The sequence below is a fragment of the Oryx dammah genome, unplaced genomic scaffold (genome assembly GCF_014754425.2).
Source record: "Oryx dammah isolate SB20612 unplaced genomic scaffold, SCBI_Odam_1.1 HiC_scaffold_9, whole genome shotgun sequence".
Classification (NCBI taxonomy): domain Eukaryota; kingdom Metazoa; phylum Chordata; class Mammalia; order Artiodactyla; family Bovidae; genus Oryx; species Oryx dammah.
Window position 1 is genome coordinate 59,952,132 of NW_024070193.1, and position 27,333 is coordinate 59,979,464.

The 27,333-nt window shown below is 45.6% G+C and overlaps 1 protein-coding gene across 10 annotated transcripts; it reads right to left on the reverse strand.

The window, feature by feature from the left end:
- Window positions 1-1,627: 1,627 nt before the first annotated feature.
- UBE2D4 (ubiquitin conjugating enzyme E2 D4 (putative)) lies at window positions 1,628-27,333 on the reverse strand. 10 transcript variants are annotated; one of them, XR_005722067.1, is made up of 10 exons: window positions 18,603-18,857; window positions 17,655-17,718; window positions 13,812-13,843; window positions 13,645-13,722; window positions 10,362-10,467; window positions 8,560-8,653; window positions 7,036-7,077; window positions 6,162-6,192; window positions 5,571-5,646; window positions 3,642-3,894 (listed from the first exon to the last, which is right to left on the reverse strand). XR_005722067.1 is itself a non-coding variant. In XM_040246367.1 (10 exons), exons 1-8 carry the CDS (start codon window positions 18,678-18,680, stop codon window positions 6,165-6,167), a joined length of 522 nt encoding a protein of 173 aa, XP_040102301.1. In that variant the 5' UTR covers window positions 18,681-18,857; the 3' UTR covers window positions 3,642-3,894; window positions 5,624-5,646; window positions 6,162-6,164. The 10 variants fall into 10 exon arrangements, 9 of the variants coding, with proteins under 9 accessions (XP_040102306.1, XP_040102303.1, XP_040102301.1 ...); XM_040246367.1 differs by having other exon boundaries at window positions 5,624-5,646; XM_040246372.1 differs by lacking the exons at window positions 3,642-3,894; window positions 5,571-5,646; window positions 18,603-18,857 and adding exons at window positions 1,628-2,308; window positions 27,215-27,333.

Below are 27,333 nucleotides of genomic sequence, written 5' to 3' on the forward strand. Positions count from 1 at the left end.
GCACTGGTAGATTTGGTGTCTAGTGAGAGTCCACTTCCTCGTTCTGATAGGCAGGAAGTTAGCTGAGAGCAACAGAGAGGTGGACCATTCAGCTACCTGATCAATAGCCGCCTAATCCCACCAAGTAATTTACCAGCCCTGCCCCTAATACACCAACTAGTACTGCAAAAATAGTCAGGGGAGCTGTAAAAAGCCCCCACCTGTCGACTGGTGGGACTTTCCCCACTTTAGCACATGTACTCAGCTCACAGTATCCTGTACTAAAGTAATCTTTGTCAGCCACTGGACTCATTAACTGCTCAAAAATATTCCATGAATGTGCTGTGCTTAGTTGCTCAGTCGTGTCTGACTCTATGACCCCAGGGACTGTAGCCCACCAGGCTCCTCTGTCCATAGGGATTCTCCAGGCAAGAATACTGGAATGGGTTGCTATGACTTTCCTCCAGGGGATCTTCCCAACACAGGGGTCGAACCCAGGTCTCCTGCATTGCAGGCAGATTCTTTACCAGCTGAGCGACCAGGGAAAGCCATTCCTTGAATATATACACCTAATTATAACAGACTAAATTATAGGAAGAACCTGCACAGTAGAGCATCTTGTTATATAACCTGCAGCTATCCATCAATGACACCCTCCCAATTATGCAAATGACCCTGCCTTAAAAACTGTACTCCAGCCCTCCAGGGCCATTTGCCTCCCTTGCACGGCCCTCCTCTTGAAGTGTTTCCTTCTGTAATTTTTTTGTGTATACTCAGTTCAGTCGCTCAGTCGTGTCCAACTCTTTGCAACCCTATAGACTGCAGCACACCAGGCTTCCCTGTCCATCAACCCCTGGAGCTTGCTCAAACTCAGGTCCATCGAGTTGATGATGTCATCCAACCATCTCATTCTCTGTCATCCCCTTCTCCTCCTGCCTTCAATCTTTCCCAGCATCAAGGTCTTTTCTAAGGAGTCAGTTCTTCACATCAGGTGGCCAAAATGTTGGAGCATCAGCTTCAGCATCAGTTCTTCCAATATTCAGGACTGATTTCCTTTAGGATTGACTGGTTTGATCTCCTTGCTGTCCAAGGGACTCTCAAGAGTCTTCTCCAGCAACACAGTTCTTTCTGACTCTCACATCCATACACGACTACTGGAAAAACCATAGCTTTGACTATATGGACCTTTGTTGGCAAAGTAATGTTTCTGCTTTTTAATATGCTGAATTGTCATAGCTTTTATCCAAGGGGCAAACATCTTTTAGTTTCATGGCTGCGGACACCATCTGCAGTGTACTCAGTTTTGTCCAACTCTTTGTAATCTGTTCTTTCCTGATTGTTAATAAACTTTCTTGCAACAGGTAAGACCTTAGATTCTTCTTTGCATCCTTACCAAGAACTGAGGCCCATAGGAGGAAGGGTCTCCAAACTCTGCTTCTGCTGACAGTTCATAGTATTCTCACATGGCAAAAGGGACCAAGAAGCTCTCTGGGGCACCTCTTTTATAAGCACACTAATGCCATTCATGAGGGCTCCACTGCTGTGACCTAATCACCTCCCAAAGGCCCCACCTCCCAATATCATTACCTTAAGGGTTAAGATTTCAACGAAGGAATTTTGAGGGTACATAACCATTGACACCACAACAATCGGTAGAAAATAATAGGTTTTTATTCAAAGTCTTCATCCACAGAAGTGTCAATTAGCAAGAAAATAATTTTCTTAAAAACCACCAGGATTACATCTCTATGCTCCAGCCACACATGGCCACATTACTACAGAAAGGGAGAAATGAAATCATTGGTTTTCCTGCCCTAAAAAGAAAACGTGTTTATGCTGCATGGTAAGTGGAATCCCGTAAACAAATACTTCACATCTTGAGAGATTAAAAACAAAACAAAAATACCCCAAAGCTTCCTAGTTGAATCCTTGTTATGATTTAAACAGAGGGTAAGCAGTCAAGTATAGAAAGGTGGGAAGGCTGCAATCCTGAGCTTGATCTGTGACTCAGGCCCGCAGGTAGGGAGGGAATAGCCAATGTGGTCTGCTTGTCATTTAAGGCTTGGCTACAAGGGGCTGCCACAAGTCAGTATGTGGTGTCTCACAGAAAGGGCAAAACCGCCTCCTTCAGGAGAAGCAGTGCTCTTTCCTGCCATCCTAACCCTTTACAGAGAGGGCACACTTGCTGCTCATATAGCTCTTTCTGTGAGGGCTTCTAGCTTCTCAAGTCTTACTGAAGCCTTGACCTCAAAGACCTGGAGGCATGTGTGCATCAGCCAAGCTCCCTGTTGTAGACAGATCGGCCCACAGCAAGAAGTCAGCAGAAATTCTAGAAGGTTCAAAGGGAACAGAAGGTACAGGTGATGGGGATTTTGCAGTTTAACTACAACTCTGCCAACATTTTAAACCCAAAGATGTTGACAAGTTATTGTTAGTTCTTCCTGTTCCAGGATGGTGTCCTGAGCTTGCTTCTGGTCACATGGCATGTGGGATCATAGTTTCCCGACTAGGGATTGAACCTGTGACCCTTACAGTGGAAGCACAGACTGCTAACCACTGGACTACCAGGTTATTCCTACTGCTGGATATTTGACACAGAAGAACTAGCCAAGTTCCCTCAGAAGAGTAGTTAGCCTTTCACCCCTTGCCTCTGCCACCCCCAACTTTACAGCCCATGCCTCCATCTGCATCCTTATTTCTGGAGCTGGTAGATCATTTTGCCCATTGAGCACGCCTGGCCTTCTAGTGCCCTGGCCAAGTCATTACTGCTCCTGGGAACAAGCTCTGAGATGAGGCTGGGCCCAGGCCTAATGTCACTTCATTCCTTTCTTCATGCGGATGGAGGGACAGATGCAGCTCTGAGCCTGTGTCCTTGCCCCTACAAAGCCCCTGGCCCAGTGATGGTGCTTGTTTCCCTGGGAGTCTAGGGTGCGAAATGGTTTTACACACCAGCTTATATGAACTATGCCATCCACTTAATATGAAAATTGCTGTTCATCCTGCACTCCTCTGCCTTCAATGATTCCCCAGAAAGGTGAGCGCTGTGCCACCCAGAAGGTAACAGGGCCCCAGTTTCAGAAGGGCCATGTGTGGGAGTGTCGCCAGGTTGCTGAGTGAGCTCCAGAATGTGCTGTGCTTGTTGGGGAACACAGTCCTTTGCCTGTAGGACCCTCCTTCCTGTCCATCCATCAGGCCCTACCCTAGTTTTAGCTCCTTCCTGAGGCCTGTGTAGTTCCAGTGAACTCCCAGAAAGCAACCACATTTTCTCTGTATAATTCTTTTCCTTTCCCCTCCCCTTCACACCTTGCACTTGGCAATTGCTCAGTCAGTGCCTGGATAAAGCCACCTAAAGTCATTAGAAAGTAATGACCAGCCAGCGGTGATGGACATTCCCCATGACTAGCCCCCTGAGCTACTGTGGTGGTGGTGGGGGTGGGGAGGGAAGCATGGGTGAGAGGCAGGCTCTGAGAGGGCAATTCTGTCATTACCTCTTAAAGTGGAGCCCAGCCAAGCCCATGCACCCAGAGGTAAGCTCTGTTGCAGGGAGCTGGACAGCTCAAGTAGGCCTATCTGACAGTAAGGATTAGGAGCCTGGGAGAAGTGCGGTGGAGATGGGGTAATATGGAGACTTGACATTTTTTAGGAAAGTCAAGAAACCACTATTTGGTTTGAGAGAGGGTTTGCAGATTTTCTGTAGGTTTTTATTTTTGTTTTTAATAAAATCCCTCTGCCAACAGAAGAGAAACCCCAGTGGTGGTCATGATGAGGCCAGCAGACTGGCTGGGAAGATCACCAGACCGGAAGGAGCCAGTGTGCCTGCCTGCATGGCACCAGGCTGCTGTTGTGAGGGTGCTGGTGAGATAGGTTGGGGCCTGGGTCCCTTTACTGGAGTGCTCGCAACTGAACAAACATCTCCTTGAGCAACAGAACACAAAGAAACTATAAGGGACTAAAAATAACTTGATGAATGCACAGTTGGGGTCAATTCTGACTAATACAAAAAGACCAAAACCCGACTGTCATTTCTGAGGTACAGGGAATAAAAGCAGGGTTCTGCACATGATCCTTGCACACAGCACCACCATGTGGGCTGGAAGACCACCCAAGACACCCTTCCAACCTGACCCACTGGTCCACCCCACCAGCTCGCCCTGCCACCTGCAGGGGTCAAGCAAGGGCAACGGTTCACTTGTTCTTACTCCCCACTGCTGCAGCGTGAGTTCCAGTAAAGCCTTGGCTAAATTTCTTGTCTGATCTCTTATCAATTTCTATTGATTAAAGAGTCCAAGGACTCAGGTTGGTAATGGCTAGGTCTAATCCTCATTCAACCCTCACCCAGTGCTGCCAGGGAGGAAGCACGTGTCACAGTGAGAAGAGCTGGAGGAACAGAGGCACAGAAGAGGGGGCAGGCGAGGGCAAGAGGGACAAGTGGCCCGTGCTGCTCCCAAGGCTTTCTCCTCCTCTACCAGAACAGGCCTTTGGGCCAGGAGCTCTGTTGACCAGTCTCACAAGCACCTCTTTATCACTTTAGGAGGCTTTGTCCTGAATTTGAGAGACAGAAACCTGCCTCTCGTTGAGCCTCTGCGGTCAGGTGGTGTTGGATCCCATGGTGCTGACACATGGGTCAGCTGTAAGCTGCCAGGCCCATTGCACATGGGTGTTCTGGTGTTTTAACCCCTTGTCAGGAGATTTTGACCCTTTGCCATATTCTTGGAACTCCTGGGTCTTCCTAGTCTGCCAAAGGATCAAGATCACAGCTCCATCCAGCAAACTGAGATACTTTTGGCCAGAGTTAAGTCATTTGTTCATGTTGGATTAATTGCTTAAGATCATGCAATTCCCTGGTATCTCTGGTCTATGGAGAAAACAAAGTATCACTGCACAGTTAGATTTTTAGATCTGGTGTTAAGTTACTGACCTGGGACTCACCTTGGAAACATGATATCTATACCTGTGTGATATCTGGGAGCTGCCTGCACACAGTGCATTGTAAAGTAAGGGTTTCAACTTAAGATGCCCGTCCTTCAGGCTAACCTGAGTGCTGGAAGGCTTGAAAATCAAGTTTCTCAGGGGTAGAGAGTCCAAGGAACTTGCCAGGGACAGCCCTGCAGAACATCACTGTCCATCACTTGGCCTGGCACAATACAGGCCTGTCCAAGTACAGAGTGCAAATCAAGCAAAAGGGTGAATGGTAATTCACAGTAGGGATCCCAAAGGATAATTTTACTTTTTCTATTGCATTATTGCCAACAGAGACAGCAGGCTTGGGAAAATTTTAACTAGACAGAGAAAATTCATGAGCTTCTGGGGAGTCATAAGCTTGAAAGGCTGAAAACGGCACCCTCCAACTCAACACCAACTTGGGCCTGGATATTCCTTCTCTGAACCTCTGACTTGTCTCTGAAACTGGAATCTGTCCCACCTTCCCATACTTTGTTATATTTGGTTCAAGGAGTATTATGGCCATTGTCTGAAATGGCAGAGTTGTGTGATGGCAGTGTTCCCAGGGGACACCTGAAGTTTATCATTTTGTTTAAGTAAAGACCAAAGGGGTGGCAGAGAGAGAAACAATTAACAGGGCAAATCCTCACCATGGTACAAAGCAGGGAATGGAGCCCATGGAACATAGAAAGCTGCCTTGTAACTGAGGATCCTAAATGCGGAACCCTGTAAAGTAAATGCAGACCAGGCTCAGACTGCTGCCTGCTTTGCTACAAGTGGTGGTGACTGATCCCAGCACTCCTGCTGGAAAGCAAGAACAGTGAAGCTGTGCTACAACTTCAGAGTTTCTGGAGCAGGTCAGGCTCACATGGTCATCTAGGGCTGATCCCCAGGTGCAAGGGCTGCAGGCCTCCTTCCAAACTCCACAGACTTGGCCATCTGGTTGAAGAATTTTGTGTTTCTCCACTTCCTGGTCCTACTTACCCAAACATCATTCTCATATGGCTGTTCTGGGAGTGGACTAGCTTTGAAAACCACTTAGAAAAGACTAGGCCAAATTGGATGTTCAGAGATGTGAAGTCCCTCAATTTTCCTCCTCTCTTCAGAGGTTCAATTAGAATAATCCCTGTACTACCCTTCTCCTCACTAACCTAATCTCAAACCTCTGAACTCTAAAGGCAGCTCTTGAAATGTGTTACATCAGAAATTTAAGAGAGGAGGCCAGTTACCCGATGGGCTACCTGTTAAAAGTTTCCATATCTTCTGTTCTCCCTGGAAAAAAAAAGACTTAAATGTCAGTTATCATTTAGGGTTATGAGTGCATTACATTTTTATTTACATTTAACAAGTCCCTCTCTCTCCCTGTGTTCTGTTCAGTGAATGGCTCACACTTTGCCTTCATGTAGGCTCTGAGTGGGAGGAGGTAGGGGTGGTGAAAATCTCATCAGATAGAAAAGCATAACCCAAATCTTTTCAGGTTTCATAATTTTGTTCTTGCTTCTAAAAGGACAGTCATCTCTCATGGCGTGTTATGTGCTTTATATCCTGACTTTCTATTTACAGCTTCTTGGTGTGGGAGGAAGACTGGTGGCAGCTGTGGGGCGAGGCCTCCGCTTCCCAGTGACACTGTTCACCATTCCCAGAACTCCTGGGATGAGGTGGGAGTCCTCAGGATGTGGTCTGTGGCAGACACGATGTGAGGAAAGACTGCTCGCTCCTCCCTGGGCACTGAGTTCTAAAAGGCAAAAAGCACGTGGTAAGGGGCCAGACTGGGGCCCCTGTGTGGCGCCATGGTAAGCGATGCCGCCTGAGTGAGGCCAGGCAGGGGAGGCACACAGGTCCTCCGAATAGGTGAGCAGTGAGTTGGGGTGGAGGGACCGATTCCAATGTAGCCAGGAAGGCTGCAGATCACAACAGTGACTACTGATCTGGCATCAGAGACATGACGCTGTCAAAACCATGATGGCTGAGAGTGGTACCAACATGCTGTGGTTGGAGAAAGTGGGTAATCAGCATTTGTTTGCAGAAGAGATGACGCTCTGTGAGTGGCTCAGCCAATAGCTCAGCTCAGCTTCTCTTGGACAATGTCTCCTGTAAAACCTCTGAGGCACTTACATAGCATATTTCTGTGTCCACTCTCTTGCTAGTCTGTTGTACCTGGAAGAAAAAAGTAGAGGAAGTGACACCCTCATTCATAATGGTCACTTCCTTTCAATGTGCGGTAGAGAAAAGAACTGATATAGGGGAAATGCTGTTGCTTCTCATCAAATACCTAAGACGGATGAATGAATGAAATAGACCACCTGGAGCAGGAACATGTCATTCACGGCCATAAATCCCGAGCTTGGTGAGTCCTAGCAGTTCTTCACAACTATCTGCTGTGGAAGATTTAAGAGCGTAATAGACCTCCTCCCTCCCTCTCTCCTGTCTTTCAACATGGATGCATTTGGATCAAGAAGAGATACACAGAGGTCAGCTTGGACAGTCCCTGGTATCTAGCACATGGGCTCCATGAATCTGGCCACCAGAGTGTGAGTAAGCGCCACTGTTGGCAGCCAGAGAGCAGGTCTGGTGCCCATTGAGAATATGTGCATTTATCCACATTACTGTAATGAAACCTGGTGCCATGACACTGTAAGAGAGCTATGTAATCAGAGGAGACAATGAAGAAAATCACTTCTGGTATATCTAAAATATATCATAACAAGTGTTGAAATAAATACAAATTAAGATCTCATCAATTAACAATCACTTTGTCATACAGGAGAACTGAAATGAGGGAAATAATGAGCTCTATAAAGGTTTCAAGAAATATATGCTGGAAAAAGCACATTCCATTCTAATCTCTTTAGACAGAAGAGAAATAATGAACTGAAAGACCTACTGGAAAGTTCTTTTAAAAGCCAGCAACTCCACCCTCTGCACCCTGCTCCTGCCCCGAGCTGCTCACAGGGCCGCCACTGCTGATGCCTGGGGCCCTGCCATGGCTGGCCCTTTCTCACAGTGCTGTCAACGCTCAGAGGTTTTCACACAATGTACCTGCCTCAGCAGCCACAGACATCTGCTCAGGCTACAGTGCACATGGTTGCGTCTGGCCACGTGAGTCAGAATTCTACAGTCAAGAGTCTGGAAATCAGAGAGCTGGCAGCGAGGGTCTGTCAGTAAATCAGGAACACACTGCTTACTTCTTAGCCTCAACTAGCAAACTGAGCACAGCAGTGCTTCCCACCTCAGTCAGCCTTGGCCTCACCCTGGGCACATCTGAGCAGATAGCCCATTATCTTGTGATAAAATCCTTGTATTTTAATCCAGAATTTTCTTGCTGTCAGATTCTTCTGAGTCCATTGTTGGCTGACCACTGACATTATTGGCCTCAAGGGCAGGTTTGGCAATAATATTTTAGGATTCAGTAGTGGCAGCTGATGAGCTATCCAGGAGGGCAAACAGCTTTTATCTCCTTCTCCCTCCTCAGAGTCAAAGGATATGTTAGTGAGAGAGGCAGGAGTCTCAGCCCAGCTCAGAATGGGCAGGATGATGTCCATGGGAAAACCTCATTGGCCTGGAAGCACCAGCTCAGGGTATTGCTGGGAGCTGCCTGGAGCAGCTGGGGCCCAAAGGCAACCCAAAGAGGACACATACTTCTCTCTATCAGCCTTGTAGGTATGGGCTATTTCTGGCACCAGAGGGTCATCAGGGTTGGGGTCGCAGAGCAGAGAACAGATGGATAAGAGAACTGGAAAGGAAAGAAACAATGAGTCAACTGCAGTCACAAGGCTTCCAGGTCACCCCAGGCCCAGTGAGCCCCTCAAACTGAACTCTCTGTTGACAGAGCAATTATTTTCTCTTCAACATCCCATCAAAATTATTCTAATACCCCAAGACTCTTGGGGTATCAGAATATGAATGTATTTACTTTGTCCATCTATCAGTTGAACAGCAACTTTACCCTGTGGTGTCCCAGTTACATCTGCTCTAGGGCACTGCTGGCCTCCCTTTCCTGATCTCAAAAGTCCTTTGGCTCCATGCCACGTACCTTTGTTGTTTGGTCCCAGGGGCCCTGTTCACTATTAAAGAAACCAGAACTCAGAAGATTCTGGTGACCTGTCCAAGGTTACAGACTTGGAACACCCACCAAATGGGTAAAAACAAGATTCAGAACCAGGTCTGTGTGACTGCCAAGCAAATGCACACTGCCCTACACTCTCCGTTCTGCTCTGGACCTGTGAGGACACTCCCACCAGGGAGTGGTTGGAGGCTGAGGAAGTGGTGCTGCTGGGATTGTTAGGGTCTAGGCTAAATGCACTGTCAATCCTAGATTTGCTCTGGAACCCTCTGTACCACCCCAAACAAGTATCATCCTTGCCTCAGTGAATCTATCCAAGTCCTGACCATAGTTAAACTATGGTAAACCGGGTACACTATGATTGAGGGATGATTTGTCTTTTTAAAGCTCTTCAACTCTCCTGCTGTTCTGAGCTCAAAGGATGTGTCATGAGAGGGCTAATTCCTTCCTTCCTACCACATTCAAGTGTCTACTCCTGGCCATTCTGATTTCCTCTCCCTACTTTCTTAGAGAGTGTCCTGACCCCAGCACCCAAAGGCATGCTAGGCAGTGGGGTGAGGATTCAGCTCAGAGAGGAGCAGGCCCCCAGTGTGGAGTTGTCTCCTGGAGGCCTGAGTACTGGAGTCAGCTCTGCCTCCACGGCATCTGCATCACCACATTGGAGTGGGCAGCCTTCCCTGTAGAGTTACCACGCAGTCTCAAAGAGCCTGCTCTGGTCAGCTGTCCTGGTGCCTTGTGGTCCCCCCTCTGCTTCCTAAAGCTCTGCCACCTGCGTTGCCTCACACTCCACTCTGTTTGTTGGGCTCTGGTACCCTGATTCTCTCAGGTTGCTTTTTTTACCACCTTACTCACTCCACTGACAGGTAACTCACACCCTCTGTGTTCAAGTCTCAGGGTTTGTACAACCATGTTCAGCCTGTCTTAGTTGAGGAGTATCTGCATCCTTTAAGCCCAGTTTAGACTGGTTTCTTCACCCTCACGCAGAGCACAGGCCTTGTGTCCTCTTCACTCAGGGCTGGTTCACAATCCATGTTGCATAAATGAATAAATGAGAGAATGGAGGAGGCAATGTAATATTTGCCTTTCTTACTTTTAGATCAAAAGTATAGATAGGATCAATATTTTCTTTTGCACCCGTGCAACAGTCTGGCTGGAGCACCCTGAAGCAACAGATCCAGGTGGACACGGTGGGGGTGGGGAAAGCACCACTTCGGACTCCTCCCCTCCAGGCTGTGACCACGGGCTAGGACCGTGGCTGCTTCCCCGGAGCCTGAATTTGCTCTCAGGAGTGCAGGGGTAGAAACACTGCCCTGACAGAGATGGGGATGAGACAGGCACTCACAGCATCAGAACCTAGTGTGCACATCTACCTTTTTACCTTTTGACACAGTCAGTGCTGGAGACCACTGGGACCGTAGGATGTCAAGGCAGATGCTGCCGTTGCTGTTGATGTTGGGATGATAAATTTTGGTTGTGAAAACAACCTGCAGAGATGAGAGACCTCAAGTCAGACAGACCACAGGGACATTCTAGATTGTTTATCTGTCTGGAAAATGAACCAAGTAAGGTGGAAATGACCACTACTGGGACATACCTGGCCCTGCACAATCCTGGGTGAGCTGGGCATTATTCCAAACCAGAATGGGATACAGGAAGGGGCACCTGGAGAAAAAGTCCCCCAACCCATTCCCTGCTGGGCTCTTGACTTAGACGCGGGGACTGACACCATCTCCCCCAGAAGAGTGTGCTCTGAGGGCTAACAAAAAGAGCAATGGCCAGGACTCAGAAGTCTTGTTGAATAATGGAGTTCTTAAGCCAGATGATGAATATGTGGGCATCCATTATATGATTATCTACAGTACTTTACATGTCTGAAACAGTTTATAATAAAACAGGACTTTTTTTGTTGGCTTCATTTTAAAACAACTCACTTCAGAATATGAGGAGAAGGAAGGCTGTGTATGTGAGGCTCAGCATCTGTTACCAAATGACTTTTTCCAGGAGGGCTTCCACGGTGGCTCAAAGGGTAAAGAATCTGTCTGAAATGCAGGAGACTTCCTGACAGCCCCTGGGTTGGAAAGATCCAGTACACCCACTGCAGTATTTTTGCTGGAGAATCCCATGGACAGAGGAGTCTGGCAGGCTACAGCCCATGGACTGTAGAGAGTTGGACATGACTGAGCGACTAACACTTTCACTTTTCACTTTTTTCCAGGAAGCATCAAACTTCCAAAGTGACTCAGGCACTAAATATTTGCCTTATTCTTTATTATCTCCTGTAGAGAAGATCATGCAACTTTGCCAGATTCCTCCCACAGACCCAGAAAATTCTTACCCAAACAGCAATCTTACTTTATTTTGTTCTCCTGTGGAAAGGAGATTTTTTAAAAGACAGAAACACTTTCTTCTACCGTAGAAGACACAACATTTTGGCACACAACTCTCCTTGCTACAGTAAACCTCGCTCACAGGGCTGACTTCAGTCTCTAATAATAGGCGCTGCTTTTGCTTTGTCTTTGGGCAATCAGGAATCCTGAAAATGCTCAACAGACACACAGGATTATATCCTATCTGTTTATTTTAAAAAAGATCAGCAGCAACTTATACACTAATGAAGGGTATAAGACGCTACTTTACAAGACACTGCAGCAAATCTCAACAGGGAAAGGAGAGAGTGGGGGTAGATTCAAGACCATGAAATGTGCTTTTTCAACCAAACCCCTGAAATAAGTTATACTTAAAAGAGGTATTTTACTATCTGTTCCCTTGTACCCAGCACAACCCAGCCTTCTTTGTTAAAAGCTGGCAGTCTCCAGAATTTTAACCACATTTAACTCTGATTTAAAATATGGAGGCACCAATGGCCTCTGGTGGCAATGACCAGAGAGAGCTGTGGGCTGGGGAGCCCAGAGGGGCTTCTCCTCATTGCTTAGATAGAATGTGCACACAGGGGTGAAAGGTCTGATTTTAACCGAGCCATTAAGGTCAACCTCAGGGCAGTAAGACATCACAAACCTTGAGACAGGGGGCCCTGGCACAGATTCAAGACTTCTGTGTAAGTCTTGCTAAAATGCAAAACCTTAGGTCAATCCTGAGAAAACAGCACACAAACCCCAAATCGGGGGGTGGTCTCTGACAATGATCATTACCTCTCAAGAGCATCAAGGTCATGAAAGACCAGAGGAAATGGAGGCTCTGTTGCAGACTGTGGAGATGGAGGAGACAAGACAATAAATACAGTGCAGAGTTCTAGAACATGAGGAAAACTGGTGAAAAAGTAAGGCCATCAGTTTAGCTCTGAGCATGTGGCCAACACTGACTTCCTGGATTTGATACTTGGACTTCAATAAAGTAAGATGTTGATTTCAGGGAAAGCTAGACAAGGCATATATGGAAAATATGTACTATTTTTGCAACATTTTTCTACGTCTAGAATTAATTTAAAATAAAAAGTTACCAAAAAATAGGCTGACACATCCGGGTTCAAGTCCCACCCTCCACTATAAGCCACACCATTTTCAGGAAATAGAGTGCCCATTCAAAGCCTTGGTTTCCTCATTCACAACCAGAACTGACAATTTTATTAAAAAAAAAAAAGAATTAAAATGTATATTGGTATATGAAGCAAAACCCTGGAGAAATGTACACTGTCCCTGTCCCGTCTTCACCTTTGGGGGCTTGAAAGGATAATCGGTAGGGCTATTAGCTGTGATCTTCTCTGGGGATAGGTTTATAAATAGACTGACTTCCATCTGTGTATTAGTTAGTTCTCCATATTTATCAATTTTTCAATCAGAAAGATAAAAATATGTTTAAAATGATATGAATAACATACAATCACTGCTGTGTGACCACATCTGCCTGTGCTCTTGGCTCCACCTTGGAACATGCCACCTGCTTTGCCTTAACAACCAGTCTCTGCCCTATCCAGCCTCTCACCACAGCAGAGCAACTGACTGCACACCATGGGTCCCCTAGCAGTCATCCTTCCCACCCCCAAACAAAGGCTTGCCCTCCAGTTCCCTGTGACCCTTTCCATGATCAGGGTGACCCCACTACCACCTTCCCTCACTGTCCTATCCCACTTTCCTGCTCCGTGCTTCTCCTCAGCACGGCGTAGCTCTCATACTAAACTTCTCCCGCATGGGACTATGAATCTCATGAAGGCAGGACTCCTCCAGGGGAAGGAAGAAGTGACTTGCCAGGGTCCTAGGCCAGCTTCTCTCCACCGGTGGACATTCAGGGCCATCCTGTGCAATTCAGGATGCTGAGCACTATTCCTGGCCTCCACTAGATACTAGAAGCAATCCTCTCCCCACCTCCTATCTCAGGCTTTATTACCACAAAAATCTCAGGGTCCCTGGGGCAGGGGCTGAGAAGTCCTGTCCTAGACTGAAAGGGACTGCAGAGAAGGGAGCTGGAGCCTGAGACACATCCTAACTCAGCCACCCCACAAGGAACACCCCTGAAAACATGGCTTCAGTAGGAAGCCCTCACCACACCAGCCCTTGCTCACATGAACAGTGAGTCCTGAAAGCCCAGAGTTTAATTCCTGGCAAGCTGTACTCCTGGTGGTGGATAAGGGCCCCTGGGAAAAGCCCCGGGTGCAGCTTTCTGTACCAGTGACTTCATCACACACTGTCCCTGTCCCCCGTCCTCACCTTTGGGGGCTTGAAAGGATAATCGGTAGGGAAGTGGATGGTCAGGAAGAAAACACCTCCTTGGTAAGGACTGTCATTCTGGAGGATGAGACACCAAAAGCAGATTAGTACATGTGCGAGAGGCACAACAGGTAAGGCAAGGGCTGAGCTGAGCAGCTGCTACCTACCGGGCCCATGATGGTGGCTTGCCAGTGGAACACTGCAAGACAAAAAAGAGACAGGAATGTGAGCCTCTCCAGCAAACACGTCTCTCCACCAAAGAGGAGCTGCTCTGTTCAGAGGATGCTGTTCACACACAAGCCTGCCCTCACTTCTGACACCAACCGCCTCTGTAGGGGTTTCTGTAATTTAATTGGACTCCAGATTCATTAAAGGTTGTTGTCCTCACAGCTCTGATTTATCAAAGTAAAAGGATGAGGTCACTGTCAGCTAAGGGAAGAGCTCATGGGGAAAGTTCCAGGTAGAGTCCAAATGTAGACGTTCAACTGTCCTCTTCCCTGGAGTCCTGGCATTGATGTGTGACATTACAAGGAATACTGCCTACTGGGATGCTCAACCCTGGCTCGGTGTACAGAGCTTTTACTGGAACTCCATCATGTTAGCAGGATGGATTAATGCACTATTCACATGGCTGATCTATGTCTCCAGTTCCTCTGGCAATGATCCCAAACCTCCACCTTAAACCAGCTGGCTGGTGTCTAGTGTGGCCTGCCCCCACCTAACTCACATTGCTGGTTTGGGTCAAGGCCTAAACAGTCCTATCAGGCAGGGTAGTTTAGACATCGCTTTCCTGAGGCTAGGGACAAAGGCCAGATCTTTTAAGGGCAAAATTTAATTCTTTATTGTCTAGGTGCCAGTAAACTACAATTCAATCTTCTCTCTGCACAGAATTAAGCCTTAGGTAGGCTTTAGCCACTTTCCATATTACTTTTATAAACCTCTCTTCTCCTTAGTTCTTCACTATTTACTCTGAAGCCTTCTCCAAAGGGTCTCTTCCAGGAGTCAATCACTGCCTGTGGCCCTGGGGCTTCAGTGGCTCTTTCCCACCTGTGTCCTCTCACACATCCCCAGGACTAGGTGACAAGCCAAGAGCAGGCCCTCGTGTTCTTCCCTCCCAGGTTCCCACCAAGCTGGTGGTCAGGCCACGGCCCTGCTTAGAATGTTAGAGCCTTCTCTTGCTGCACGTCACACCTGCTGCCCTCTCTGGAGTCAGGCTACTTTTACTATTGTACACAGCCCTAGAAAAGCTCCTGTACGCTCAGCAAGACTGGCCTAGAGCAGGCGGATGACTCAGTTCCAAAGCTCCCAGGACACTCTCCAGTCTTTGTGGAAAGTGCATAGATACCCGCCTAGGGGGTGTGCAGAGAACATCTGAAGGATCTGTTATTCTCTAGGGAATTCTGTCTCATGGTTCCATCCTGGGTGTGAAATCAGCCCCAATTTTCAGACCTGGTCCTGTACTCGGTTTCCTGCCATCTATTCAAATATCTCACCGACTCTGCCCTTGCCAGCAGACAGGAAATTGCCAAAGCGGGAGGAGGGGAAGGATTGGAGGGATAAGAGAAGAGGTTTCCTGAGCTCCTACAGGTATCCAAAGATAGTCACAGCGGCCCTTGCCCTTTTTCAAATGTTTCAAGAAATGCTACTGATGGGAACACTTTTATCTACAATGAGGCTGCCTAAGCTAATAAAGTGTCACTTCTTTTTCTTTTGACTGCTTTTATTCCAACTCTTACTAATCATTAGCTGGTAGGTATACATTTTCCTAATCATAGTATAGAATGGAATTCTTTATTAAACAAATGTTTTTTGATAATTAATATACAGAGAAGGGGAGGAGTAGATAATATGAGTGGTTCCTTCTGGCAAACAGGTGACCCTTTGGTCCCATTCACTTTAACTGCTGAGGTCTGCTGAGGGGCTGAGCAGAACCCAAAGGCACAGTCAGAACAGAAGCCTCCAGAAGAGACAGGAAGAGAACGGAAATTGCAGAGGGATTCCGGAAAGGGGCTGTTAACTCACAGGGCAGGCATGAAATGGCCCCAAAAGGTTAGCTAGTTTCCAAGACTGCAAACTTCATCTAAACTCAGGTACTGAGTATGGAGAGTGGCTAGACTCTCAGATAAAGATGGCTGCTTACCAGTACAGGGCTGCAGTGAAGGGTGAGAATGTGTGGTGCAGAGGAACACCAAGGGGTACCTTTAGAAAGTGGAAGCTGAATCATTACCAGTTCAATCTTATCTGTAACCCCAGTTTACATTATTTTAAGCAACAGGTAAGAGGGGAAAATATGTTACTGAGACCTATGACACTTGGAAGGACAACACAGATCAAATAACAAACCAGTGAAGCTACACTTGTTCACTAACTCTGCATATGCAATGGGTATCTTTTCTGTTCTGCTCTAAAAAATTATTTAAACTCTCACATAAAGCTTCTGGAATCCTCCGTTTTCAGTAGCTGTCTGCCCATTTTCAGTTCCTCTAAGCATCAGCCCACAGAACATGCAGGAACACACACATATGACTTCTTCCTCACATATGACTACTTCCTCTTTTTTTTTTTTTCCTATCTCCGTGAAATTTTTCTTTCTTGCATTTTAATACAATAAAAGTTTTTTAAAATGTAGCATATGGCTTCCCTGGTGGCTCAGACAGTACAGAATCTGCCTGCATATGAGAAACCCAGGTTTGATCCCTGGGTCGGGAAGATTCCCTGGAGAAGGGAATGGCTACCCACTCCAGTATTCTTGCCTGGAGAATTCCATGGGGTTGCAAAGAGTTGGACATGAAAATGTAGCATAAAATATGTCATTTAAGCCATTTTTAAGTGTCACATAAGTGGCATTAAGTGCAAAGTGGCATTAAGTGCATTCACAATGCAGTGCAACCACCAACATTATCCATTTCTGAAACTTTTCCATCACTCCAAATAGAAATTCTGTACCATGAAATATTTTCCCACTTCTGCTTCCTCTCAGTGTCTACAAACCTCTCTACTCTACTTTCTGTCTCTATATCTGCCTTGACTGGCCAGATAGTTCATATAAATGGAATCATATAATATATGTCCTTTTGTTTCTGACTTATTTTATATGGCATATTTTCAAGATTCATCCATGTTATTGCATGTGTCAGAACTTTATCCATTTTTATTGCTAAATAATATGCTATTGTGTATATATATGTATACACACACATATATACCACTTTGTTTATTCATTAATTTGTTAATGGGCATGTAATGGGGGATTGTTAATGGGGGATTATAAGCAATGGTGCAATGAACATTGATATATGAGTTCTGTTTGAGTACCTGTTTTTAATTCTTTGGTGTCCCTGAAGGGCACCACCCCTCTTTTTACACAGTCTTTCCTTCTTCCGCCTACTTTTCCTTCAGATGCAGCTATTACAGCCTCACAGTAAAGGATGAGCATCCCAGAGCCATCCCAGAGCCTAAGATGCTCAGAAAGTAGAGGTGAAGTGGGACAGTAGAGTAGATTTGGGATATCCAAGTGTTGGGCGGCATGGCCTACAGCCAGTTGGCTACAGAGGGAGGCAGAGGGCTGCCCATTGCAGTTCCTTCAGTCTCTCCCTGGGAGCAGAAGTGGGAGAAAAGAACTGTCCCTTCCCTTCGCAGAGGCAAGGAGCTAGCCCCATTCCCCACCCTTCACCAGCCCTCCAGTTCTACCCCCAAGTGCAACAGCAAAAGGTCCTCCATGATTAGCTTCATGACCATTTTTCCAGCAATGCCCCAAGTTTTAGTTGGCTTTCCAGATGGCTTTCTTGTGCCCCAGTGGAAGGAGATGGTGATTTCCAGCAACATCTTGACCAGCCGGGCTATGAAGTCAATGAATCTAATGAAAAAGCTACTCATCAGTAAAGGAAGAGAAAACAACAGTAACAACAATAAGTTTTCTTAAAACAAAAAACAAAAAAACTGAGGGATGGATAAATTTGGGGGTCTTAATTGCAAGGCTCATGGGATCTGGAGCCCTGAAGGGTACTTACAATCATCTCCCACAGGTCCTGCGGAGCACTGGGCAGGGGGGTCCCTCTGCAAGTCAGTTAATTCCTGGAACACAAAATAGGGAGCTCAGAGCTGGGGTGTGAACTGGGGATACTGCTCTACAACCCACACGTTTTGGCCAGAAGTACATTCTCCTAGTGGGAGGGGGCTTCCAGACTTCAGGAGGGGTTGAGTCTGGCTAATGAAAACAAGTGATCTCCAATACCCTTGAAAACAAGGGTCTGCTCATGGCTGTGAAGATACGTGTGAAAAAATGTATTACCATTTCTAATTAATAAGCTAGAAGATTGAGAGGTAAAGAGGTTAAGTTACTTACCCAAGGTCACAGAGCTGAAAGGGGGCAGGGCCCCAACACCACTCAGGTGGAGAAGGGCAGGGGCTGGGCTTTAGCTCTGAGCTCCTGAATGGAAGCACTTAGCCCAGAGGAAGTGCCCAGTCAAGGACAGGGCTCCTGTATTTCAATCTCTCTGCCCCACTACTGCCCTACTCGCCACTGGTTGTATGGGAGTCCTAAGGCTCCAAGTGGGAGATGAAGGACATGTGAACCAGTCTAGCACAGCTATACTATGTACCAATGGGGGGGAAATAGGAATTACATTATAACTAGATTCCCTAAATGGGATACAACTTGTGGACACAATCTCCAAAAGTTATCCTAACCCAGCATGAGCCTCAAGGTCTAAGATTTTGGGCAGTGACTTAAAAACTATAGTTTGCATGAACTAGGATGTTTCCTAACACTCTTCACTCTCCCTAGGTTCCAGATCTGGGTAAACTTCTTGTGGTCTCCAGAGGGGTTCGAAAGAGAAGGAATGAGGCACAAGTAATGGTCCATCAGGTTGCAGGGAAACTCCTCAGAGGATGGCAAATCCCAGGGTCTAGGGCATTATGTATGAAGTTTAAACCTAGCTGATCACATTTCTCCTTACCTTAACAATGCTTGAAACTGAGCTCATCCACAAAGAACCTCCTGATCCCACCTTGTAATCTCTGGGCATGCTGATCATTCTAATAATGCCTACCTCTCTGGCCGTTCTGTACTTATCCCATCTACACACAAATACAATTGGCCACAGTGGGAATATTTATATTACAGAAGCCAGCAAGTACCACAAGTCAGGGCCAAGTTTTATCCCAGAGGAGGGTTGGTTTTTAAACACCTACTAGTATACCACTGGTCAGTTCTTTGCTGCCGCTGCTGCTAAGTCGCTTTAGTCATGTCCGACTCTGTGCGACCCCATAGACAGCAGCCTACCAGGCTCCCCCGTCCCTGGGATTCTCCAGGCAAGAACTCTGGAGGTGTTTGCCATTTCCTTCTCCAAGGCATGAAAGTGAAAAGTGAAAGTGAAGTCGCTCAGTCGTGTCTGATTCTTAGCGACCTCATGGACTGCAGCCTACCAGGCTCCTCCGTCCATGGGATTTTCCAGGCAAGAGTACTAGAGTGGGCTGCCATTGCCTTCTCTGTCTTAGCTAGTATCTAATGTATCTAAATAAGTTACTCTTGATAAGCACGAAGTACCCAGTGTTACTAGTTGTCACAATAGAAATGAGCTTGGGGAAAAACTAATGTCAGGTGAGGGGACCAGAGGACATGCTCAGACGTGCAGCATGCCTACAGAACGCTCTACAGAACAGTCCCTTGCCTGTTTACCTCTGCTTTGCGCTTCCACACCTCTACAACCACTCTGTAGGGGACTGTTTATACTCCCTGCAATGCTGTATGAATGAATGAGCTCTGTAATGAGGCTAAGGCAAATCCTGGAGAGATCACATGAGCAACTGGGGGCAGGAAAGCTAGCTGCTGCTGCTAAGTTGCTTCAGTCGTGTCCGACTCTGTGAGACCCCATAGACGGCAGCCCACCAGGCTTCCCCGTCCCTGGGATTCTCCAGGCAAGAACACTGGAGTGGGTTGCCATTTCCTTCTCCAATGCGTGAAAGTGAAAGTGAAGTCGCTCAGTCGTATCCGACTCTGCGACCCCATGGACTGCAGCCTACCAGGCTCCTCTGTCCATGGGATTTTCCAGGCAAGAGTACCTGGCCAATTCCCCCCAACTCACCAGGTTTCTCCATACCTCCAGGCATCTACATGGGCTGTTCCCTGTCCCTAGAAGGCAAATACCTTGTAAAGGGTGTGGTGAATGGTTATTAAGAGTTGATGATTCCTGAAGGCCCAGAAGTGGGTCTCAATTGACAGAGACTCCAACTAGAACCAATGAGTTTCAAATGCTAACTGGCATTTCAAGGAAGAACAGTGTGAGTTGAAAGAAACTCATCTACCAATATATTGCATTCCTGTGCTTTCCCAACAGAGGCCAGAAGACCCAGGTCTGAGTTCCAGTTCTGTCACTGGGAAAACAACTTTGACCTCTTTGGGCCTCAGTATAAATTATCTGTTGAGTTGTAATTACAATGTCTGCCAACTGGCCAGTACTAATATTTGGCTATAATTTTTTAATGTTTATAATGTACACAAATGTACTTGGTAAAAAATCAAGGATGACAGTGTATAGAGGATTCAATTATTAGCATTATAATAAGAAGAATGAGGAATGTATAGAGATACCTAGTACTGGAAGAGTACAGAAGAAACTAATGACACTAATCACACCTTGGGAGAGGAACTGGGTGGATGGAGACAGGAGTGCATGGGAGAGTTTTCACTGTAAACTCTTTTGCACTTTTTGAATTTTGAACCATGGGAATTTATTACCTAAATGATAAATGCATAAATATTTCATAAATTGTAAAGGACTAAGCAGGTTAACATTGTGTAATACTTATTGTTATAAGTAACACTGATGATAAGTGAGTCTTGAAAAGGAAAAAGGTTAAAATAGAGTGGATTACCAGAGGAAAATAGTGAAGCAAACATAGTACACACTCATTTATTTTACTGACTCAATTCAAGATCTCATTCAATGAAAGACACAATCTTATAGGCAACCAAGAAAGAAAACACACTGGCAATTAAACTAAGACCAAATGCATTCTTTTCATTTTTTACTTGGACAGTCTTTTATTCTCGCATTGTAAGAATTTTTACATATTCTGGATATATATCCCTTCTCAGATATTAATATTTGAGAAATACTTTCCTCCATTCTGTGGGTTGTATTATTGCTATCTTTAAATTTTTAAGTATAGTTGATTTACAGTGCTGTGTTTTTTCAGGTGTATAGCAAAGTGATTCAGTTTTATAATTTTTTTTTCTTTTCAGATGCTTTTCCATTATAGGTTATTGCAAGATATTGAATATAGTTCCCTGGGTTATACAGTAGGTCCTTGTGTATTTTATACTGTGTATCTGTTAAACCCAAACTCCTAACTTATCACCCCCTCTTCCCCTTTGGTAACCATAAGTTTGTTTTCTATGTCTGATTTCTACTTTGTAAATCAGTTCATTTTTGTATAATTAAAAAAAAAAAAACTCCACATATAGGTGATATCCTATGAGACTCTTTACTCTTAAAATTTTAATTTTAATTTGAAACTAAGCTTTAAGTCAAAGCTATGGTTTTTCCAGTAGTCATGTGTGGATGTGAGAGCTGAGCACGGAAGAATTCATGATTTTGAAATGTAGTGCTGGATAAGATTCTTGAGAGTCCCTTGAAATACAAGGAGATCAAACCAGTCAATCCCTTAAATCAACCCTGAATTTTCATTGGAAGGACTAATGCTGAAGCTCTAATACTTCGGCTACCTGCTGAGAAGAGCTGACTCACTGGAAAAAATCTTGATGCTGGGAAAGACTGAGGGCAGATGGACAAAAAGTCAACCAAGGATGATGAGATGGTTGAATAGCATCACTGACTCAATGCACATGAGTTTGAGCAACTCCAGGAGACAGTGAAGGACAGGGAAGCTTGGCATGCTACAGTTCATGGGGTTGCAAAGAGGCAGACACAACTTAGTGACTAAACAACAACAAAAAGCTTACTTGGGCATATGTTTGGATTTTAAAATCATTCATGCATAGCAAAAAAGGAGTAGAAGACAAGTGAAATAAATAAATGGGCTCTCCTCGTTTTGAGTCTGTACTAACCCTGGGTCACGGGTATCCTCACAGTCATACCCTGTGCCTTCCAGGCAATGGTGATGTGGCAATTCTTAAACAGTCATCCATGAATGTTTCTGGAGTTTTCTTACAGAAAGGCCCACAATACACAATCTTTTGCACAAACTTCAGCAAATCTCACTGACTAGACGGTACATGCTATCTTCCTTGCTGTGGTCTATGAAGCATTTGGTTAGCTTGGTATGGAAATAAAGAACTGCAGTCCCTTTTCCAGCAACATTTATTCCATTAATATAAAATTTATTCCTCACTGTTCTGTTTCTGTGCCTGTGTTTACAAAAGCTTTAATCTTCAGCATTAAATCAAAATATCTTTTTGGAGACATTTTTAAAGCAATTAAACAACACATCGACAATGCACTTAACCTCAATACACACTGCTGTGACATGGCTTTCACACAGTGACAGTCACACTGCCAGTGATTTTAAGTAGCACCCCAATTTCAAAGGTGTGAAAATGTAAAAAACTGTTCATCTTAGAGTAGATGTAAATATGATATTACTTTCCTGGTTTTGTAAGTTATCTCTAAAGAACAATTAATATTTACAGTCAGACCATTACATCTACCACTGTGGACAAGAATCCCTTAGAAAAAATGGAATAGCCCTCATAGTCAACAAAAGAGCCTGAAATGCAGTACCTGGGTGCAATCTCAAAAACAACAGAATGATCTCTGTTTGTTTTCAAGGCAAATCACTCCAAGTCTATGCCCCAATCACTAATGCTGAAGAAGATGAAGCTGAACAGTGCTATAGAGACCTATAAGACTTTCTAGAACTAACAGCAAAAAAAAAAGACGTCCTTTTCATCATAGAGGAAGTGAAGAGAAGCGAAGTTGCTCAGTCGTGCTCAACTCTTTGTGACCCCATGGACTATAACTTACAAGGCTCCTCTGTCCATGGAATTTTCCAGGCAAGAGTACTGCAGTGGGTTGCCATTTCCTTCTCCAGGGATCTTCCTGACCCAGGCATTGAACCCAGGTCTCCCACATTGCAGGCGGACGCTTTACCGTCTGAGCCACCAGGGAAGCCCCCATCATAGAGGACTAGAACGCAAAAGCAAGAAGTCAAGAGTAACAGGCAAGTTTGGCCTTGGAGTACAAAATGAAGCAGGGCAAAGGCTAATAGAGTTCTGCCAAGAGAACACATTGGTCACAGCAAACACCCTCTTCCAACAACACAAGAGAAGACTCTACACATGGTCATCACCAGATGGTCAATACCAAAATCAGATTGATTATATTCTTTGCAGCTGAAGATGGAGAAGTTCTATACAGTCAGCAAAAACAAAACTGGGAGCTGACTGTGGCTCAGATCATGAACTCCTTATTGCCAAATTCACATTTAAATTGAAGAAAGTATGGAAAATCACTAGACCATTCAGGTACGACCTAAATCAAATCCCTTATGACTATACAATGGAAGTGAGGAATAGATTTGAGGGACTAGATCTGATAGACAGAGTGCCTGAAGAACTATGGGCGGCGGTTTTGTGACACTGTACAGGAGTCAGTGGTCAAAATCATCCGCAATAAAAATGCAGAAAGGCAAAATGGTTGTCTGAGGATGCCTTACAAATGGCTGAGAAGAGTAATGAAAGGAAAAGGAAAGATATATTATTAATCTGAATGCTGAGTTTCAAAGAATAGAAAAGAGAGATAAGAAAGCCTTTCTCAGTGATTAGTGCAAAGAAATATAGGAAAACAATAGAATGGGAAAGACTAGAGATCTCTTCAAGAGAATCAGAGATATCAAGGGAACATTTCATGCAAAGATGGGCTCAATAAAGGACAGAAATAGTATGGACCTAACAGAAGCAGAAGAGATTAAGAAGAGGTGGCAGAAATACAGAGAGAACTATACACAAAAGATGTTAGAGCCAGATAACCACAATGGTGTGATCACTCACCTAGAGCCAGACATCCAGCCATGCGAAGTCAAGTGGGTCTTAGGAAGCATCACTCTGAACAAAGCCAGTGGAGGTGATGGAATTCCAGCTGAGCTATTTCAAATCTTAAAAGATGATGGTGTTAAAGTGCTGCACTCAATATGCCAGCAAACTTGGAAAACTCAGCAGTTGCCACGAGACTGGAAAATATTAGTTTTCATTCCAATCCCTAAGGCAATGCCAAAGAATGTTCAAACTACCACACAACTGCACTCATCTCACATGCCAGCAAATTAATGCTCAAAGTTCTCCAAGCCAGGCTTCAACAGTACATGAACTGAGAACTTCCAGATGTTCAAGCTGCATTTTAAAAAGGCAGAGGAACCAGAGGCCAAATTGCCAACATCAGTTCGATCATTGAAAAAGCAAGAGTTCCAGCAAAACATCTATTTCCATTTTATTGACTATGCCAAAGCCTTTGATTGTGTGAAAGTGAAGCCGCTTAGTCGTGCCCAACTCTTTGTGACCCCATGGATAGTAGCCTGCACCAAGCTCCTCCGTCCATGGGATTTTCAAGCGAAGAGTACTGGAGTGGGTTGCCATTTTCTTCTCCAGGGAATCTTCCCAACTCAGGGATGGAACCCAGGTCTCTCACATTGTAGACAGACCCTTTACCGTCTGAGCCACCAGGGATCACAACAAACTGTGGAACATTCTTAAAAAGATGGGGATACCAGACCACCTTACCTGACTTCTGAGAAATCTGTATGCAGGTTAAGAAGCAACAGTTAGAACCAAACATGGAACAATGGACTGGTTCTGAATTGGGAAAGGAGTACAAGGCTGTATATTGTCACCTTGCTTATTTAACTTACATGCAGAGTACATTATGCGAAATACTGGGCTGGATAAAGCATAAGCTGGAATCAAGATTGCCAGGAGGAAAAAAAAAATCTGCCAGGAGAAATATCAATAACCTCAGATATGCAGATAACACCACCCTTATGGCAGAAAGTGAAGAACTAAAGAGCCTCTTGATTAAGGGGAATGAGGGGAGTGAAAAAGTTGGCTTAAAGCTCAACATTCAGAAAACAAGGTCACTTCATGGCAAATAGATGAGGAAACAATGGAAACAGTGACAGACTTCATTTTCTTGGGCTCCAAAATCACTGCAGATGGTGCCTGCAGCCATGAAATTAAAAGACACTTGCTCCTTGGAAGAAAAGCTATGACAAACCTAGACAGTATATTTTAAGCCACCTTTTCACTCTCCTCTTTCACTTTCATCAAAAGGCTCTTTAGTTCCTCTTCACTTTCTCCTAGTTCTCCTTTTTACAAATCTTGTCAGTCTATATGTTCAGACATGGAAGTTCAAACCTACACCCTTATCTCCCTCACCCTACTCCCTGCCCTCAAAATGTTTGATTTCCAACACAGGCAATAACACTGCCGTCCAATCAGTTATCCATGTTGTGCATCCCCCTCTCTCACTTTCACCACATACTGTTTTTCAAGTTCTGTTGATTGTACCCTTTGCATGTCATCCAAGCACAGTTCCTGTCTTGGCATCTGCTCCACAGTCAGTCACTTGGACGACAGCTTCACTGGATGTTCACAGTGGCCTCAGTTCCCCCTCTGGCCACTCCAGGCTACAGCAGAGCCAGAAGCCTCTTTTCACGACAGAGATTTGAGCATATCATTCACCTGTCTCAAAGTCCTAGGATAACAGATGACCTCTTTGAGAGAATAATTAGCTAAACACATTATTTTTAGGAGAGCTGTTTATTAAAAATGAGCCTTACCCTTAGCATCCCCTTGATGCTTTTGAATCGTGGTACTAGAGAAGACTCTTGAGAGTCCCTTGGATGGCAAAGAGATCAAACCAAACCAGTCAATTCTAAAGGAAATCAACCCTGAATATTCATCGATAGTACTGATGCTGAAGCTCCAATACTTTGGCCACTTGATGTGAAGAGCCAACTCATTGGAAAAGACCCTGATGTTGGGAAAGACTGAAGGCAAAAGGAGAAGGGGACAGCAGAGAATGAGATGGTTAGACAGCATCACTGACTCAATGGACATGAATTTGAGCAAACTCTGGGAGATAGTGGAGGACAGAGGAGCCTGGTGTGCTGCAGTCCCTGAGGATGCAAAGTCAGACAGCACTTACGACTGAACAACAATATATTCTTAAGATATCCTGCAATCCCACCTCAGGCAATCAAACCTAAGCTCACCGTGTTGCTGTTAGTCGCTAAGTCACAGCCAACTCTCGGGACCCCGTGGACTATATCCCGCCAGGCTTCTCTGTTCATGGGATTCTCCAGGCAAGAATACTGGAGTGGGTTGCCATCTCCTTCTCCAGGGGATCTTCCTAACACAGGGATCCAACTAGAGCCTCCTGCACTGACCAAATTCACCATACAATGATGCTTATCACAGAATTATTTACTTCCTATCAAATTTAGAATATCAGTGGTCGTTAATTCATACTGAGCGCTTGATATACTTCATGCATGTACTGAACATGTATCATCTAAGTCTAAAAAAAGAAAGAAAACAACTTATAAAAACATGAGGACACGGAGGCTGGGGATGATTAAGTTCCTTGCCTTCTGACATCCATTTCCACGTGTTTATTCACTACAGATAATGATTAACTAAATTAATGGTCATATACTTTTGGAAAGCTGACGTTAAAAACTACAGTTATGAATACTATCTAACAACATGAAAAATGCCTACGTTTAATGCTATGTGAAAAAGCGGGATGCAAAGTGTAATTTTTTTTTTTTTTAAAGAAAAGGGAAAAGACTGAGAGTAGATATACTATGATGTAAAGAAATAATATAGCATAACTGAAAATACTTTTTCTTCCTCCTATTGTGCATTCTCCAAATTCTAGTTAATATATTAAATGCCCATAAGGACTCCCAATTACCTACAGGATAAAAAAGTTATTTTAACACTGCCCCTAATACCCCCACCCTAGTCCTGCCCACCCACTCCCATCCCCTCTTCCAGCGGCACTTAAACCTCAGTCATGCTCTCCCCACTCCAAGCCCAGTCACGGCATCTCTCCAAGACCGCGAACGCCCTGTTCCTTTTCTGCATTTGCAGAGTTCGTACTCATCCCTTAGAATCCAGCTCAAGCCTCGACTCCTCTGACCAGCCCTCCAGACACCCCCACAAGGGCATGCCCTCCTTCCTCTGAGGCCAGGCGCCACCTCTCCGCCCAGGCGCCCGGAACACAGCGTCCAAGGTGCAAGGAGCCCGCACCTTGCCACAGATGCCGAGATGGGAGGCGAGAGAGGCGTGTGGAACGCTAACCCTCCGTGGCTCCGCCCGGGGCCCCGCCCCGTCCCGCGCGACGCTAACCCCACGTGACGCCGCCCCGCCCCCGCGCGCTGCGCGGTACCCTTTTAAGGCCGCGCGGGCGGCGGTTCCGCCTCCCTCCCTGGCAGGTGTTACCGTTCTCTGTTCGGTTTCAGCTGCCGTTCGTTTGGCGGCCGTGGCGTCCCCACCCGAGAGTCAATGCTTCGGACTCGCAAGGAGCCCTCAGGCGGAAGGACTTCTTACCTTCTGGATCCTCTTCAGCGCCATCTTACCCCCGCTGCTGGGGACGGGGGCGCCTGGCCCGGGGCTGCCAGAGGCGGCCCGCTGCCGGCTCGGCCGCCGCGCAGCGCTGCAAGCTGGGA

Coding starts and splice junctions, on each gene's coding strand:
- UBE2D4 (XM_040246369.1), bottom strand. CDS start 18,680: ATGATCAGCATGCCCAGAGATTACAAGGTGGGATCAGGAGGTTCTTTG. Junction 10,468..13,644: donor ATCCTTTCAAGCCCCCAAAG/GTGAGGACGGGG, acceptor TCATCTCTGCAG/GTTGTTTTCACAACCAAAAT. Junction 6,193..7,035: donor TGGACACAGAAATATGCTAT/GTAAGTGCCTCA, acceptor TTTTTTTTCCAG/GGAGAACAGAAGATATGGAA.